General features: G+C 38.0%; 1 protein-coding gene across 1 annotated transcript in view; it reads right to left on the bottom strand.

Annotated features, from left to right (window-relative positions):
- The window catches only part of Ctnna3 (catenin alpha 3), a 1668564-nt gene that overhangs the window by 414800 nt on the left and 1234860 nt on the right, over positions 1-18904 (bottom strand). Inside the window, exon 12 of the mRNA XM_008835377.2 lies at positions 6224-6424. Coding sequence (XP_008833599.1) covers positions 6224-6424 — 201 coding nt within the window. The remainder of the gene's footprint in view (positions 1-6223; positions 6425-18904) is intronic.

Here is an 18904-nt window from a genome sequence, read left to right as displayed (position 1 = left end):
TTTTTTTCCTCCTTAATTTATTTTAAACAATATAAGACACACAGGGTTGGGGAGAGATAGGAAGATAAAAGAATAGGGCTGTCTTTTTGTCCTGTAGCTTATACTCTATTTTGAAAAGAAATCATTTCTAGAGGATTTGACAAGAGCACAGTTTTCAGAACTGTGGTTAGTGAGAAACACTTCCCTTTAAAGCCACAATACAGGAAAATGAAAGAAATTACTATTGCCAGAGAAAGAGAAAAAAGATTTGTAGAAGGCAAGGATAGAAACAGCTTCTTGAAAGATGAATGCAATTTGACATGAGAAACATGAGTGAAGATTATTCTGAATAAGAGAGGTGGTATGGCACACCAGCTGGCGACCGCTCCGTGTGTCCACATGGTCGGGAGAGCGTCCAGTGAGGGAAAAAGAAGCTGTCTTTGCTCACACTCCACGGACCATCTTTTGAGTAACTTGAGGAGGCTGAATCCGGGGCATAGCAGAGGAGGCAGTGGCTGGCCCAGGAACGGCAGCCCAGGAGACACCAGAAGCTCCAGCCAGTACCACAGTGAAAATTATACAGTTTTACTCTGCTGGGCAGAGAAAAATTCCTTCAGTTATGTGTAATATATAGAATACTAAATTTCAAATGCAGCTGGACTGTAGAGTCACATCCTCTGGACCAAAAGCCGTTAGCTTGTATGTGGAAGTGCCTACCATTGTAGGACAGAGCCACAGCAGAAGGAACTCGGCCTGTTTTAATCAAGCTTACCAGTGTGATCAAGTCTACTAACTCAATGATCAGTTTAATCAAGGTTATTTGCTATTTAAACTGGACTGAAGATTAAAAAAATCAGAATTTCACAAATGGCCTCAAATAACTTTTCAAATGTCTCATTTTCCTTAGAAGGGAAAAGATAATAATACCATGATTAACTTCCGTATTAAGGAGGAAAACTTTTCCCTTGCATTTCTTTTCTTTGTATTTTGCGTTTTAAAACATAAGGGCTGGACTTCTCTATGTAGCTATTGCTAACTTTGAATTCCTGCACTTCCGGCCTCTACCAGGAAAATTCTGAGGTGACAGACTTGGACCACCCTGGTACATGTGGTGGTGGGAACAGAACTCAGGACGTTATGCACGCTAGGCAGGCACTCTACCAACTGAGCTATATCTGCAGTATGGAATTTAACAGGCAATGTATAACTAAATGTTTATTTTCCATAAATACTATTTTCCAACAGTGGGTGCCACCAGTCTGTCTTGGTCAGGGTCATTTATGTTTTTACTCTGTTATGGTCTATGAGCCGGGCTGACAGTGAAGCCAGGTGGGATTTGGTGGTCTGCAACAGCAGAAGCCTTGGGATATGCTAATTCCTGAAATTCATAGAGCCCATAAATCACACAAATATACATTGTGTTGATACATTCCTGCTATAGATCTCACCCAATCCAGAGACAAAAATGCTAAAGTTGGTGCAAAGAGTGTCTTGTAGCCTTCAAGTTGTAACAAACAAGGCTAGCTGGTTTTGTTTTGTTTTGTTTTGTTCTTTTAAATCCAATATATTTTATAATCTCTGGATGGCTGCTTGACAGGTGGATGAGGTCAGTAATATGAAAGAATGGAACAGAATAAAGAATTTTGCTTGGAGATTAGAATGTTATCCCACTATCAATGAAACCCCCACTCTAGATGCTGACTACATTTCACTTAAAACCAACTACTAGCACATGGGGACAGAAATTTTTAACTACAACAGGGCCATCTTGTCTCTTTTTAAAATTATATATTTTTATTTTACACATGCGTGTTTTGCCTGCATGTAATTGCACCCATGTCATGCAACGCCTTTGGCTTACAGAAGAGGGCTATGGGTACCCTGGAACTGGAGTTATATTACCCACCATGTGGTTTCTGGGAACTGAACCCTGGTCCTCTGGTAGAGCAGCCATTGCTCTTAACTACTGAGCCATCTTTCCAGCCCTTCAGTCTTATTTCTCAGTGCAGAGAAAACATGTTGAAGAAGATAAAAATCCCTAAAGGTCCGATGAAAACCAAAGTCACCATGTTCCAAGAACACTCCTGTGATTTAGGTAAGTGTGGCTTAGGCCTAGTCCTTGCTGCCAATGCCATACAGCAAATTTTACAAAGATTACGAAGTCTCAGGGATAAAAAAAAAATTCACAATATCTTCTTATTAAGCTCTTTTCAGGAAGCTGGCTTAAGAACCAAAAACAAACTAAAAGAAAAAGAAACAAAGAGAAAAATGGGCCACACATAAGCAACTGTTCTTTTGCTAAAATGTGAGTGGCTTCCTAACACAAAACATGACATTTCCAATTATGCAATTTGATAATTACTTAAATAATAAGTCTAAGATATGAATCAAGAGTGAACAAAGATGACCATTTCCAGCTGGTTAATGGTAGAGAAAAGAATACTTGGAAATATTTTTCATAGACAATCTCTCTGAGGGAGAGAGAACACGTTTAACTTTGAGCTTTCATTAAGATCAAACTGATCTAATTAGGTTTTATTTCATTTATTGCTCAGAATTCCCTTTTGTGGAACATGCTTTTGATAAATATCAAGGAAAGATGTTTGGAGAAAAGTTTTAATTAGATTTATTCACAAAAAAAGAAGAAAGCAGAAGTTTCCTTGAAGGATACACCAAAAATTTATCTGAAAAAGCTAAAATGTTAAAATTAAGGAGCCACAAATTACATTTTTGTTTAATAAAAACATGCAGTTTGTTACAGGATAACAGAATTTTTCTATACCTATCATATTTGGGATATAAGACATAATTCACAGGGAGAATTTAGCAAAAGGTAAATACAAATAAACAAATAGGCTTTTCGCTTCTCTTCTGATTGTGATACGGTAGATGGGCTGACTACATATCTGGTAATGCCATTACTAATCATAGATATATTAACCTAACTGTAACTCAATGTATAAATCATTTAGTTTCATTTTTCTTTTCTGAAGTACAGCAATGGCCAACAGTTGTAAATTCTCTAGGAATTCACTAATATTTCTGTCTGTGTATGTGGCAGATGAAGCTCTTTCCTATGAAATTTAAAAGTGCAAACTTGGCATCACACTGTGCCAGGATCACAAAGACCATGCTGGTGAGACTTTCTGATGGGATCACAGTGCTGAGGCATACACAAGCTGTGGTACTCCCCACAGACAGTTCCTCTTCAAACCCCACAAGGAATCTGCACTTGGATAAAGAGAGTGTTTTTCTTATATTTAATTGCTATTTTCAGAAGGTAAAAAATAAATTATACACATATATCAGATACTTAATTTTGACCAAGAAACTTAAAATAACTCAATGGGAGGGAATTTATACATGGTACTTCAAACATTGCCAACTACACATGGCTTAGGAGGTCATAGGCCCTGCACAAAAGCCTACTTCTGTCAGTTCTACAGACCAACATTTTACTGTATTCTAAATATGTATTCTTATATTTAAAGAAAAGAATGCCTCTTACCACTCATCAAAGAAGCTCCTTCTTACAACTCCTAAAAAGTCCCACAATTGGTCAAAAGCAGAGAATAAGCAACTGTGAGGTGCTGAGCCTAAGTGACACATCTACAATGCAATGTCTACACCTAAGGCTCAGGGAACATCTAGGAAGAGGGAGTCCAAAGAATATAGAATATAAGAGCCAGAGGGGCAAGACGTGTGCTGACAGCTGATGCATTCTAGACATGATAGGGAAGTGCCGCCATGAAATCTCCACAGTGTGGGAGTCTAACAAGATCTGCACAATGGCAAAACCAGTTGGCATGGCAAAATGGATGGAGGAAATTTCACAGAGGAAGGAAATCTCCACAGTGTGGGAGTCTAACAAGATCTGCACAATGGCAAAACCAGTTGGCATGGCAAAATGGATGGAGGAAATTTCACAGAGGAAGGAAATCTCCACAGTGTGGGAGTCTAACAAGATCTGCACAATGGCAAAACCAGTTGGCATGGCAAAATGGATGGAGGAAATTTCACAGAGGAAGGAAATCTCCACAGTGTGGGAGTCTAACAAGATCTGCACAATGACAAAACCAGTTGACATGGCAAAACGGATGGAGGAAATTTCACAGAGGAAGGAAATCCAGGTTTCTCTAGGAGCTACCATCCTCAGAGGCTGGGTCATCCCAACCTATGTGGGGAGCTCTAAACACAAGTACACAGGAGCACCACTAAATGGGCTCAGTGCTATCTATCTATCTATCTTTCTGTCTGTCCGCCCATCTGTCCGTCTGTCCATACATCTGTCCATCCATCTACTTATCTATCCATCTATCTATCCATCCATCCATCATCCATCTCTCCATCCATCCATCAATCTACACATCTATCGCTCTATCCATTGATCCATCATCCATCTATCCACCCATCCACCCACCCATCCACCCACCTATCTATCATCTATCTATCTAATTCTATCCATCCATCCATCAATCTACCTAGCTATTATCTATCTTTCTATCTACCCATCTATCTATCAATCTACATATCTATCATCTATCTATCTAAACATTGATCCATCATCAATCTCTCCATCCATCCACCCATCCATATCCATCCTTCTATGTATCAATCTACCTATCTATCTATCCATCCATCCATCCATCCATCCACCATTCTAACATCTAGCTATCTATATCTATCTATTATCTATCTAACTTCTATCTAATCAGTATATATTCATATATATATATATGTGTGTGTGTGTGTGTGTGTGTGTGTGTGTGTTAACAATTATAAAGAAGAGGACAAGGAATTGAGAGGGAGAGGGAGGGACATGAGAGGAGTTGGACAGGAACTGGGAGGGAAGGAACTGATGCAAATCTAATATCCATGTATGAAATTCTCAAAAACCTTTTAAAGTGTCATATTGATGATAAAGACCTGGTATAAGGAGGAGATATTGAAGAACTATAGCACCATCAAATTCCAAAGCAATAGGATCTAGTATTACATAAAAGGAAAGACATGTCATTATGTTGCCTGTTGTTTTGTATGTTTGCTTGTTTTGAAATAGGGTCACACACTGTAACTCCAACTGTCCTTGAACTCAGTGCAATATTCCATCCTCAGAACACCTGTCCAGCTGAGTGCTGGGATTGCCAGCAAATACCATCATATCAGGCTATGTGTCCTATTTGCTATACCAGTTATTTGAGAGTGGACTCATAGAAATATCAGTTTAATATCAAGAGCTCTAGAAAAACCTTCACCATCTTTCCTTAGCACATATTTAATGTTTCATTATTTTGGAAATATTTTTAAAGAGAAAGTGAGAAAATTCTCAATAATTATTAACTGTTAGTATGGTTCTCTTAATTCATCTCAAGAGATTCAAAATATAAAGAATTTTTTCCTGAAAATATCATCTATCCTTGTCCTTTTCTCACCATTCACTAAACAATGTAAATATCTTTAAAAACTAATATAAGGGTGGATGGTTTAAATATGGAATTAAATACTCCAGGGACCTCATAAAAGCCATCAATCTATTATCAAGAAGATATAGTAGAAAAAAATATACTCAAGGATTGATAAATTCACAGGATTTACAAATTCACAAAGCATAGTCACAGGTAAAAGTCTGCAATAACGATTTATAAAAATGATTGACTTCCCTCCTTGTTTAAGAATTTTTATGAATCCTGACATTTTCTTAGGTCTTTGGGAGAAATGTTCACAATAGCATTCAAGAAAAGAAGATCATTTGCATGAGTGATTCAAGGCATTTACTGCCAGATTTTAGAAAATAGCAACACGTACTGCAACCAAACATTCTGCTATATATTTCTTTAACTAAAAATGAAGGTATTCAGCATGGCTGTGGATATACAGGACAAGCTTGCTATGGTTGAGTAATGTAATGAGAAACCTAGGGTACCACTGGTACAGCTAAGGGAGCAACTGCATCTATCACACACTTAACCGCATGCTGGCCTAATTATAGCCCCGCACAGCTATGGCATTAATAAATATTCACAAGAGGCTAATTCATGTATTTAAAAGGACATTTTTTCTACAATGAATATATTTACTTCTCTGGGATAAGTTTCAAATCATATGACAACAGAGTATAAGCACCAGCCAGTGTCATGAAGTGAAACAGGCTGAGACCCCCTATTTCCTTATGTATGAATATTTGGGGACCACACAGACTTGAACAGCAGTAACTGTTGTGCTGTTCCTGGGAACCGAGACTCACCAGTGCTTGTAAGGAAGTTGACACTTTTCATCACTCCTTCAGTGTAAGCGCCTGGCTCATAACTGTCCATTTCACCAGTCACAATGTGAGCGACTCTTGCTGCCCGTCCTCTGATGGCACCTGCAGCTCGGTCTAAATTATCAGCATCCTGGTCTCTCAAGGCTATGATACATTTGTTGACATCTTCCAGGATGTGGTTTTCTGTATGGAAACAGAGAAAATTAGCTGCATGTGTATATTCCATCACACAAACACAGAATGTCAAAATTATGATAACTTTCTACTTCAGATATTTGTACAGAGGGTTCTGAGAATTATGAAGAAAGTTACAGAAATATTTCTGACTCCTTAGGAGGAAAATCCATAAAATATAAAATTTACTTTTGAAGACATCAGTTGCAAGGGCCGAGGAGAAGGCTTGGTGGGGAAAGTGCTTACTGTACAAGAGGAAGAACTGAATTTGATCCCCAGAAGTCATGTGTTATCTAGACACAGTGTCTGTGTCTGTAACCACAGCTCCAGAGTTGGAGGCAGAGGCAGGCAGGACGCAGGTGATAGCCAAGAAGCCAGTCTAGTCAAAATGGTGGGCTCCAGGTTCAGTGAGAGATATTGCTCAAAATCAAGGACAATAATGGCAAAGGAAGATGCCTAACATCAACTTCTGGCCTTCTTAGCACATGCATAGGATGAGCAAGCACACACACACACACACACACACACACACACACACACACGAAAACAAATATTGCTTGACATGGTTACACACACCTGAAATCCCAGTACTTGGGAGGCTGAGGCACAAAGAGTAAGAGTCCAAGACCAGTTCAAGGCTACATGGGGACCTGAAGGCCCAGGGCACTTGGAGAAACTATCTCAAACACTTAGGGGAAATAAACAATAGAAGGTTGTACTTGTTACTTGTTATTTTAGTGGCTAGATACAATATCGTACTTTTTAAATTCAAGATAGACATTAACAACATTTTAGAATAAAATAAGAAAAATATGTAGAACATTTATCTCTGAATAAAAGCAATATTATACAGGATTGCAATATGATTTTAAATATCATCTTTGTTAAGTACATGAAGCACTACCACAGAGTTCCATTTAGCAAGAAGAATAGATAATTAAAATTTGAAAGCCTCAATCACTTTTAAAGACTTATTTATGTGTATGTGTGTCTGTGTGTTTATATGTGTTCATGCATGAAAATGTCTGCAGAGGCAGAAAGAGTGTGTCAGCTAACTTGGAGGTGGAGTTACAGGGATTGTGAGTCACCTGATATAAGTCCTAGGAACTAAACTTAGGTCCTCTGAAAGAGAAGTATGTGCTCTTAACTACTAAGATAATGCTGCAGTCCAGAATATTATCATCTTCAGGTTTTAAATTAATAAATTTGCAAGTCTATGAACACATACACAGACACAACACATGCACACACACACATATACACACACCCACACATACACACATATTCATATGCACACACACGTGCACACACACACGTGCACACACACGCACACACACACACAAAGTTTGACTTGATAAAAAAGAATCCCAGAGAGAAAGATGCCTACTCTGAAACAGATCTCTATACATCCTTTCCCTCCTCTTTTTTGGCATAATTAGGGCGTCAAGGCAGCAGAAAGCTCTTATAGCAATCCAATACTATTTTTTATCTATAGAATAATTGATCATCCCAAGAAAAATCAAGAGAGGTTCTGAGAAAATATGTGTAATATCCACACACATGAGTAACTATTTATTCTTATTCCTTATTGTTTTAGTTTTTATAATTGAAAAAATGAAATGTATGAGCTGTTCGTGAGCAATTTTGTTTACACAGGAGAACTGAAGAACACCTGCAGAGGTAAAGCTGATCCGCCCAGCTTCACATGACTGGCAAGTTAAAGCATACATTTCCAAATTCAGGCTGTGTGCTTTGTGAAAATCATTCTACTTCCTTTTCCTGTAAATGAGCTCAGAAGTCATAGGTTTTAAATGATTCTCATCAACAAGGTCTCAGATCTTATACCCTTTACAATACAGATCTCAAGGTCAGAAATTAAACTTTTGAGTTGATAAGGACAGACTTTCATTAGACTGCTACAGATGATCAAGAGCTGGAGAGACCTGATGCAGTCTTCAGGCCATAGTGATTACAATGGACTTGCAACAGGAAATTAGATTCTTGTATTGTTTTCATCAAACCTCACCAGAGCTCTGTGGCATCAGAGTCTGTTGCTGTCTCTCTGGGTGCAGAGGTATTGGAGACAGAGCCTCAGCTTATAGCCCTGGCTGGCATTATATTTTCTATTACCATGGATCTGAAGTTCATGTCTAAGGGTAGAAGGCACAACAATCATTTTGTTTTTAAAAATCCACAGATGTGCATTCTAATGATCCATTAAAAAGCCATTGTTTTCTAAGTATTTTGATAAGGTATTAAAGAACACACAACACACATATGCAATGAGTCTTTAATCTCTATGTACTCGATCTTAGATTGCACTGATAAGTTTGTCTTAGTTCTATAAAAGTATACTAAAAAATAGAAAAAAAACAATGTTCATTCCTAGAAAATTAATTATCTAATAAATGGTATAATATTGTTTGATTAAGATCAAATCATGCCTGCCACAAATTATGTTTTTCCTAATGAATTCTGAAAGTAGTAAATTTCCAAAGTTTATGCAAAGAAAATGAACTGACTGGTCAATCACAGCCTTGCAGAAGCCTGATGTGATCTGCTACCAATGCAGCGTTTAATGTAAAGAAAAAGATAGGTTTGTTTTGGCTCCTCTTGGTTGGCCTTACAGAGGGCTGTTTGGTTACTGTTTGTAGTTAAATAATATTACAGTGTTAATGATGTTGAAGTATTATAGACATACATTTAGACATAAAAATTAACCTCTCAGAGCTGGAGAGATGAGTCAGTGGTCAAGAAAACTGACTTCTCTTGCAGAGAAACCAGGTTTGATTCCCAGCACACACATGGTGGCTAACAACCATCAGTAACTCCAGTTCCAGGGGAATTCAGTGCCTTATTTTGACCTCCGAGGGAACTGCGTGGCATTGATGCACTTACACACATGCAAATAATATACTCAGATACATAAAAAATTGTAGGAGGAAGTGCAGCCTGGGCGGCCAGAGCATGCGTGCAGCAAGCATGGTAAAACATCCGGCTGAGGCAAACCTGTGTTCAGCTGTCGCGAAAATGGCCTGATACAGAGAGCCAATGAGGAACAGACATGACCTATCAATGGACCAATGGGACACCGGGAGGAGGGATATAAGGGAGCCTCATATCCGTGATAAATGAGTCTGCAGCTGCTCGCACTGCCTGCTTCTCACCCGACTCCCGGTGTCTGTGTTCTGACTCCGTACCAACTCTACCCCCTCCCAGAGGGGCCCAGGACACCTGCAACATCTGGTGCCCAACGTGGGTACCTATGCTGGCATGAGCATTGACCTTCTTTGGGTTCTGGCCATCATTGTGGTAGCCGCTTTTCTCTTCTGAACCATGTTCTTTGCACTTTTCTGCAGGCCATGCATCCACTGCTCTGGAGACCAGCCTTAGTTTCGCTTTCTCCACCCGTGACCGCATGGGCACCTCTCCCCAACTTTCTGTGTTGTGAGATGCCCCCTACTTAAAGTTTCGGTAAGTAGGCCCCTATGTGTTACATGTGCCTTCAGTTCTCCTGTGGGTGAGCGTGAGAACCCATCCTTCCCCTTTCCCTCGTCCTGTCAATTAGGGAGGTGCACATTTTGCTTTCCGTTCGCCCAGCACCTCCACATAAAGGCTGACCCCATAGGAGGCATAACCCAGGAGCAGCTTCTCTACTTTTGTGACACCTTTTCATTACTTGAAAGCTTCACAGATATGAGGTCTAGAAACCTGAGGCTAGACAGGTCACAGGGCATAGGGGAGAGCCTAAGATTAATTTCTACTAAGTAGTTACAGTATTAAATTGACTTAAAGTCATAGATTGATGCATATAGACTAATGCATCTCTCAGCTCTTACCAAACAATCTTTCTTATGTAGCAGATGGTGTTTAACCCAGAAACCACAGCTGTCCACATGCAGAGACCAAGAGGCTACAAAGTGCTTATCTGTGAATAGGACACTTAAGGCTGCCTCTTAAGACTTAGGGATCACTGTGTAAGAGGAGGTGGAAAGGTTGTAGGAGCCAGGAGTGGATGACCAACAGAGTTTTCTAGACAGATGGTCAGTTACTCACATGAAGTCACAGCAATGGTGACAGCATGCACAAATCCCATGCAAGCTCAAACCAGACAAAGTCTCAGCACAGATATGGAGTAGTGAGTAAGAAATCCCAGTCCATCCTAAGGAAATTTTGGCAGTCAATGGCTTTGGTAAGGAGCAGAAACAGTCTACTTCAAAGAAGGAACTTTTGGTAGCTTAACCTAGCTCCAGTTGACAGACCCACACTAAAGGACTTTGGGAGACATAAATTAGAGTCTATAGGTGTGTGTGTGTGTGTGTGTGTGTGTGTGTGTGTGTGTGCGTGTGTAGCAGCAGCAGCAGCAGTAGCAGTAGCAGTAGTAGTTTTAGAAGTACAGTACATTAAATTGTGCAGGTAGCAGTAAGAGGTCCCATGGATAGGGGAGGGAATCTAAATACCATCAAATTATATTGTATGAAAAATTGCAAAAAACACAAAAAATTTTTCAAAGAAAATCTTTACATAATGGAGGCAACACTTCTTTACAAGAAATTCTAAATGTAGAGTTCTAGAAAAAGAAAAAGGTTTGGTACCTCCTGCATAGACACAATGTCTAAACATTAAATTGATTTCTTAAAAAAATCATTATTGTGTTGTCAGGAGACTTTATGCATTTAAAAAGTCTTTGTAAATAGCTTCAGGTTTTAACCTAACCATACGTTCAATAAACATCTAGGAAATAAAAACAAAATCAAATATGTTACATGAAACTTCCACTGCTGTATTCTTGAGGGCCTTGGAAATAGAATGCTTTTATCATTACATATAACACAAGTTCCCAGGAGTTCTGAATCTGTTTTACTTTTATTCAACTGTAGATGAACATGGTCTCAATCATTATATCATTTTAAAAGTGTGGTTTTATAAAAGAGAATATATTATCATAGGACAAGATCATTCAGAATATTGTACTTTGAAGAACTGATTCTTAAGGAAGGTTCGTCTTGATGACTTGAGAGCACTCACCAAAATGTGACATGAGGTGAGGTTGGAACAGTGTTAGTATTGATGGTGAAGTGAATTATTTTAAGAGCAGGGAATTCCTGAATTAATATCAATTTCCATCAATCATCTTGTAGCCACCCTGGGATCCAAAGGGTGATTTCTCTTACATTGGAAAACAGTCAGACTCCAGGCATAGAGGAAGTGATCTGTCATGGAAAGGCATTTTGTTTGTCATGATGCAAGTGAGCACAAGTGATTTTGGAAAGCATTTACACAGATTTCTATATTTTTCCTACTTATTTAATTTTACCTAATAAAATTCAGAAGGTAAAGGTCAGCTCCACTGCTTAAAGGAATATAGGGGAGAATAAAAGTCACTTTATCATCATTTGTCCTCCAAGACAGAATCTTTAAATCAATAGTCGAGACAACACGTAGAAAATATGAGCATATTTTATTGCAAAAGTCAGAACGTGTTGAGAGACAAACATTCTTACTTTTAATTCCCTAACTCTGGACTTTGACTATATCAGTGGAAAAGCCTAAAGCAAAAGAATGTGCTGCAGTCAGTCACTTGAGAAAGAAATCAACACCGGGTCACACCCTCCCCAGATCCGGATACACATCGAGAGATTCTGAGAAGGGGGACAAGAGAAAAGTGACTGCACCGCACAACTAATTAACAGCAGGATAAGCTGAGCTCAGCCTACTCGGCACATGCAAGTTTGGAGAGTAAGTTGGGCCTAGTTTAATTATAAATAAACAGTTTCCATTCTCATATACCTACACGCATAAATTTTCATTTGAAACTCATGACAAACACACATATTCAAGACACAAAACCAAAACAAGAGCAAATTTCTTTCCTTTCACTAAAACAACATGAAGTGGAAAAGCAAATAAATACAGCTGTGTGCAAGTTAATTATGGTTTATGTTTGTATTTAATGATAGTCAAAACTTTTGTTTAGTAAGAATTTGATTACTATGATTAATATGTCACAAGATTGAAGCAAGTATTACATATATATATGTATGTATGTATGTATTTATGGAGGCAACACTTTTTTCCATGAAATTCTAAATGTAGAGTTCTAGAAAAACAAAATGAAAATATTGGGTACCTCCTCATATATACTCTTTTTGTGCAATGCTAAGAGTAAAACACACACACACACACACACATATATGTATAATGCTATTTTTTATAAATCATTTCCTTCTGTTTCTTCCTCCAGGCCTAAGTATTTACTAAACATTTATTATAGCTGGCATAATGATACAGCTCAGTTCCAGTCTGTGAAGATTTTACAGTATGATAAGCAGAATAGATTATTATCTTACAGGATTAGTTTTTAGAAAAAAAATTAATTTTTTTCCTTATATTTTTATATTTTATGTGGGTGAGTTTTTGGTCTGCACATATGTAAGTATACAACATGAATGGAATGTCTGTGGAGGACCTCAGATTCCCCTGGACTGGAGTTATAGGTTGTTGTTAGGGGCTTTATAGGTGCTGGGAACTGAACCCAGATCTGTTGCAAGAGTAGCCAGTGCTTAAGCACTGAGCTATCACCCCAGCCCAGCCCCTTTACAACAATTTTCAATCTAATGTTTTTGATACAGGATCTCACTATATAACCCAAGCTAATCTCAAATTCACTATCCCCCTGCCTCAATCTCTCCAGTTGCATGCCACCATGCTCAGAACAAATTCTTATCTGTCTTTAATTTTCATCAAATAGTAAAAATGCTAACTGCTACATGGACACTTTGAGGGACAAGCTCCTATACTTACTGAGGAGAAACATTTTCCCTTAAACAATTATTAATGCACATATGAAGTGTTGCTTGTTTTAGTTAAGAACCTTCAGAGAAATTTATGGGAAACTGGTCAAATGTGTGGAGTCTCTGAGTCATTCTTATTAGGCAACCTGAAATATTTTGTTAGTTATAATACTAAATTCACTGCCCAGAGGCAGGCATTCTTGTCCTGTTATGTTTTATTTGTTTGTGTGTTATGTGTGTCCCTGAGTGTCTGTGTGAATATGTGCTAGCTGTAGCCTATGTGTGGAAGTCAGAGCACAACTTTCTAGAGCCAGTTCTCTCTGCTTTGCCCAGCCAGGCCAAGGTCTCTCTTGTTTATGTGGTGCTGCAGTCTGGCTAACGCACAAGCTGAGGTGACTGTCCTGTCACCTTCATCCTGCTGTATGAGTGTTCATATTACAGATGTGCTGTTGCCACTACATATGGTATAATTTATGTGGGTTGGGGGAGGATTGAATTCCAATCAACTTTGTCAGGCAAATGCTTTTACCCATTGACTCATCTTGTTTGTCCTTTGTCCATTACTGTTTTTGTTTTAGTTTTTTTGCTCTTTTTGATACAGGGTCTCCCTGTAGCTCCAGCTGTCCTGGAACTCACTACGTAGACCAGGCTGGCCTTGAACTCACAGAGATCTGCCTGCCTCTGCTTCCCGAGTGCTGGGATTAAAGGCGTGCGCCACCACACCTGGCTGTCCATTACTTTTTAACATGTTAATATAACTCCAAACTCACATGCTCAGGAATAGCTCAGGAATGGCCCATCTCTACATCAAATGACATCTTTCCTATAAGAATATGTATCAATTTTCCAAAAAAGCCTCTGGCTCTCATTTGGAGAGAGCACTGCTGTGTGGGCTATCTACAGTAGTCTTACTTATTGAAAATTTAAACCTCTTTTCACCTTCTTTGTCCTTTTAGGCTTCTAATGCCTCTGCCCTCACCAAGAGGGAAGAGCCACTGACTTCAGTTTTATAAAGATTACAGTCATTTTGTAACTTAATGAAATTTATTTATCTTTTATATGAAATTTTGTCTGGTTTCTCTGCCTTGCAAACAGTTTATTATTTATTGAGTTTTTGGACAGCTCAAACTAAGTTACCTATGACAATGATCAAAACACAAATGAAATGTAAGACCAATATTCTCAAAATAATTATCAGCTGTATTTACAGTAATTCTGCAGTACTTATACACATAGTTTTTATAGGGGAGCCTATTTATTTTTTTTTCAGGAACACTTGAGGAGATTCTTGGTTCCTCCTGAACCTTTCTAAGAAATTTAAGTAAATCTTAGAAATAGGCCAGATAGATGAGTGTGTTTTCCTTTCAGTGCTAATAACAAGCAATCAGAAAAAAGTATTCAAGGAAACCCTCCCATTAATAATAACCTCAAAAATATTTAGGAATAAACCTGACTTGTATACCCTGTGATTCAGGCTTGCCTGGCAAGTATCTAACCACCGTCCTTATTCCACATACTATTGTTTAGGATATTTTATAACTATGGAGAGAGAAGCTTAGTTGCTTTTAAAAATTCTTGTCACAAAGCAATTCAAATAATTTTTAATCTGGTAGAGACAGGAATAATTTACGTAGAAAAGGTACTCCTGAAAGTTATAGTTTTATTGTTCAGTAGGGCATTAAACAGCTTTGTTTCTAAATGACAAATGTGATTGAATTATCCTTTTTAAAAAATATTTTATTTGTGTGTGTGTGTGTGTGTGTGTGTGTGCGTGTGTGTGTGTGTGTGCTTTGTACAGGTACCCAGGGAAACCAGATAAGGTCACTGGATCCCTTGGAGCTGATGATGTAGGCAGTTTGGGATGGGTGCCTGGAACTGAACTCTGGTCCTCTGCAAGAGCAACAAGCTCTCTCATAAATGCTGAGCTGTTTTTAGGACTCCCTGAACCATTAATTCTTTACCCTATTGTCCTTAATCTAGACATAAAATATTACTGGATTTCAAAAATGAATTTTGACACATACCCATTTAAAATTTCAGATTCCCCTGGAACAGGAGTTAAAGACGGTTTGTAGCTGCCATGCAGGTGCTGGGTATTGAACCCAGGTTCTCTGCAAGAGCAGTCAGTGCTCTTAACCTCTGAGCCAACTCTCCAGCCCCTGACCTCCGCAGCATTGCATGACACAGGTGCACTCACATACATGCAGGCAATACACTCATACACATACAATAAAAATATTTTTTTAAAAAATCATGTATGTGTATGTGTGTCTCTGTGTGTGGTGCACATACATGTGTGGGTACATGCATGCTTGTGTAGGCACATGAGTGTGGGCAAGTGCAAATTCTCATGTGTGTGAAGCTGATGGTGAGTATCTTTCTTGATGGGTCTCCACTTTTACGTATTGAGGCAAGGTCTCCTGTTGAACACCAAGTTCTCTACTTTTGGTTAGCCTAGATTTCCAGCCATTTTTCCCTGGGAATCCACAGTATCTGCCTCTGAATGCTAGGATTAAAGAAAGTGTCTCACCTGCCCAGCGTTTATGTGGATACCATAGACACGAACTCTGGACCTCATGCCTTTGAGGCAAACAATTTATCCAATGTATAATCTCCCAACCTCCTATTTTAAATTATTATAAGTCATAACTTCAACTTTGAAAAATTATTAATTAGATATAATTGCTATAATTAGATAACATGCTTTGAGTTGGAAATTATTAATTTTTAAATATGGCGCTATCTAGAGGAAAATATAAGATTTGTATGCTGAATCATAGACCTAAAATTTAAAATATGACCCATAAATCTTCTATAAAGCAAGAGAGGAGAAAACCTGTGCTATCTTTTTTTCAGTAAGTAATTTTTAAATGCAACAACAGAAAATCAACAAAGGAAAATATAAGTTGGGCTTCATACAAATAAAATACTTCTGCACTGCTAATGACACTCTTAAGAAAATTAAAAAGACAAACTAGAGACTGAAAGGCATTTCAAGACTCATATTTGCTGAAAAATTAGCATCCAAGGTATAATACTAATTCTTAAAACTCAATGATTAAACAAGCCTGTCAATTAATAGAGAAATATATAAGCAGACATTGCGAAGATGGCATAAATGCATGAAAAGATTCTCAGCATTATATATCAAGCAATTCCAGGTTAACCAACATACTACACATGTCTATTAAAGTGGCTAAGTCTGAAACACCAAGAAAACCAAATGCTGGAAAGGATGTGGAGCCATGAGGAGATTCCATCCCTCTTGGAAGGAAGGCCCATGGGGGCAGCCTTTTTAAAGACTTTGTCAGTGCCTCGTAAAATACGCATATGCTTATAGTACAATTGAACAATCATGCTTCTTGAAACTTGTTCAAATAAGCGAAAATTTAAATTCACACCCACCCATGAATACTATGGCAGTTTTATTTATCATTTCTATGAGGCAGAATCAATGAGCATGTATTTTAGTGAATGGCTGGGCTGAGGTACACTCAGACAATGGAATAGTGCAAAAGGCAATGAAAGTAAATGAATTATCAAAGTAAGAATTTATTATTTCATCAATAACAAAAGGGCGACCAAGACTGCTCAGCAGCTGAAGCACTTACCATTCAAGTCTCGTGGCCTGGGTTTAATTCCTAGAACTCATATAGGGTGAAAATGCACTCTAGTTACCTCCAATCCCCATATGCCCCGCCCCCATCACACACACTCAATAATAGTGAATTAAAATTTTAAGATGACTGTTCACTCTATATTCAAGATCATGTCGATTTTAGGTCTGTAATAAGTACTGTGTTTAACTTTTAGGATTGTAAGAAAATCAATGATATTTATTATAGGAATGACTTTTACAATATGGATACAATGTGGGATATAACTTATACCTAACCTTGCAACCAAACAGTTACTGTTGTAACATAAGTAATGAGCTATGTACTCTTCTTGTGACTTGGGTTCCTGAGCTTAATCCTGCTGGACATCACTTTGTCCTTCACCCAAGATAGTGAGTAGATGTTGCTGTGATTGGCTAACACATCAGAGCATTGAAAGCAGCATGCTTCTCATTGGAAACAATGAGCATTGAGAAGTTTCTCATTCTGTGTGTTTATGTGTATGACTGACACTGATATATTTTAGGCCTAAAAGGGCAGATTCTCTGAAAAGTGTGGCCCTAGTATAGAGTTCCCCAATTCACACTGGAGTTACTCTTTCCATAAAAGAATGAGCAAAGTCTGACTTGGAAGCCCTGTCCCCTGAAGCTCTGAATGGATGAATTGTTGGTAGTTTGGGTCCACTTTTGGTCTTAAACTAATGCTAAGAGTCAGGCTGTTTCTCTATTCAGGTGTAATCATATTATCACATGGTAACACCTCAATTTATACCTTGATATTCAACAATATACATTACCTCAGAATATGCACCATTAACTAAAATATATGAGCCCCAACAATTTTGGCTTCCATGCATATCTCGAGTCTATCAATGGGAGCACTCTTGATAACTTTTTAATTATTTATTTTTGATTATCTGTTCTTTTCCAGGCCTGATGGATAAGATACATATAATTTATTTTACTCATTCACTTTTCTGTTTAGATAAAGCCTGAACTTAACCCCAGGATTTTCCTGCCATAGCCCTCCAAGTACTGAGATTACAGGCACGTTATATCATTATCAAAGCATTATTTCTGTTGAGTCTTAATAATCATGAGAAATGAGTCTGTTATATTTTAATTTTCAGGTTGAATAATTGAGATTATGAACAATGTTTAAAATTTCAAACTTTACAAAGTTCTATTACTGAATTTTAATCCCAAATCAGTATTTGTCCATCTGTAAAGTACCTCAAATAGTAAAGTTTCATGGGACTTCATGATATGATTATGCTATAATTACATTATTCTGCCATTTTAAATATGGGTGGAAGAAGGGAATTGTAGGCTTAAAATGTTTTCTAGCTTTTATACAAATTGTACAAATATTTATAACATTATAATGCATTAAAATTAATTGGGCATAAGACATCACTTATACTTTTTTTTTTGGTCTTGTTGAAGCAGGGTCTTCCTGTAGCCCCAGCTGTTCTGGAACTCACTATGTAGACCAGGCTGGCCTTGAACTCACAGAGATCTTCCTGCCTCTGCCTCCCAAGTGCTGGGACTACAGGTGTGTACCACCATGTCTGGCTGTTGCTTATACTTTTTAAAGGGTTACTTTCAATTTTACAAAGTTCACATGGTCATCAATGTCATAATGATAATATTCTGGTTCTTCATGGAGTCATCATTTCTGGAAACAAGCTGAAGGTTGTATTCTAGAAATGTCACCAGGATTGGGAAATTGCTGTAGGGGAGGAAATTATCAGCAACTCCAGAGTAAAAGCAAAAGTCTCCTTTATTGCATTCAGTGCTACTCTTAACTTGACAACCTAAACAGGGAGAAGTGGTCAAAGCACCTTAGGCTTCTGCACTCTACACCGATTCCATGTTAACTATCTCATTGCTTCCTCTATCATAGACCAGGAACCTATTAACATCTAATAACAAAACATGGAGAAGAAAAACAAAACAACAAACAATAGCTTTGAGGATTTGACCAGATTGAACATGAGGACTGTCAGTAGGAAAAGAGTAGGGAGCAGTTCTTGGATCTACTGGATTATTATGAAACAAAACAGAAAATCAGTTCTT

This window comes from Nannospalax galili, unplaced genomic scaffold, assembly GCF_000622305.1.
Source record: "Nannospalax galili isolate Female #2095 unplaced genomic scaffold, S.galili_v1.0 scaffold116, whole genome shotgun sequence".
In the NCBI taxonomy this organism is placed as follows: Eukaryota; Metazoa; Chordata; class Mammalia; order Rodentia; family Spalacidae; genus Nannospalax; species Nannospalax galili.
This window is presented reverse-complemented; position numbering and strand designations above follow the sequence as displayed.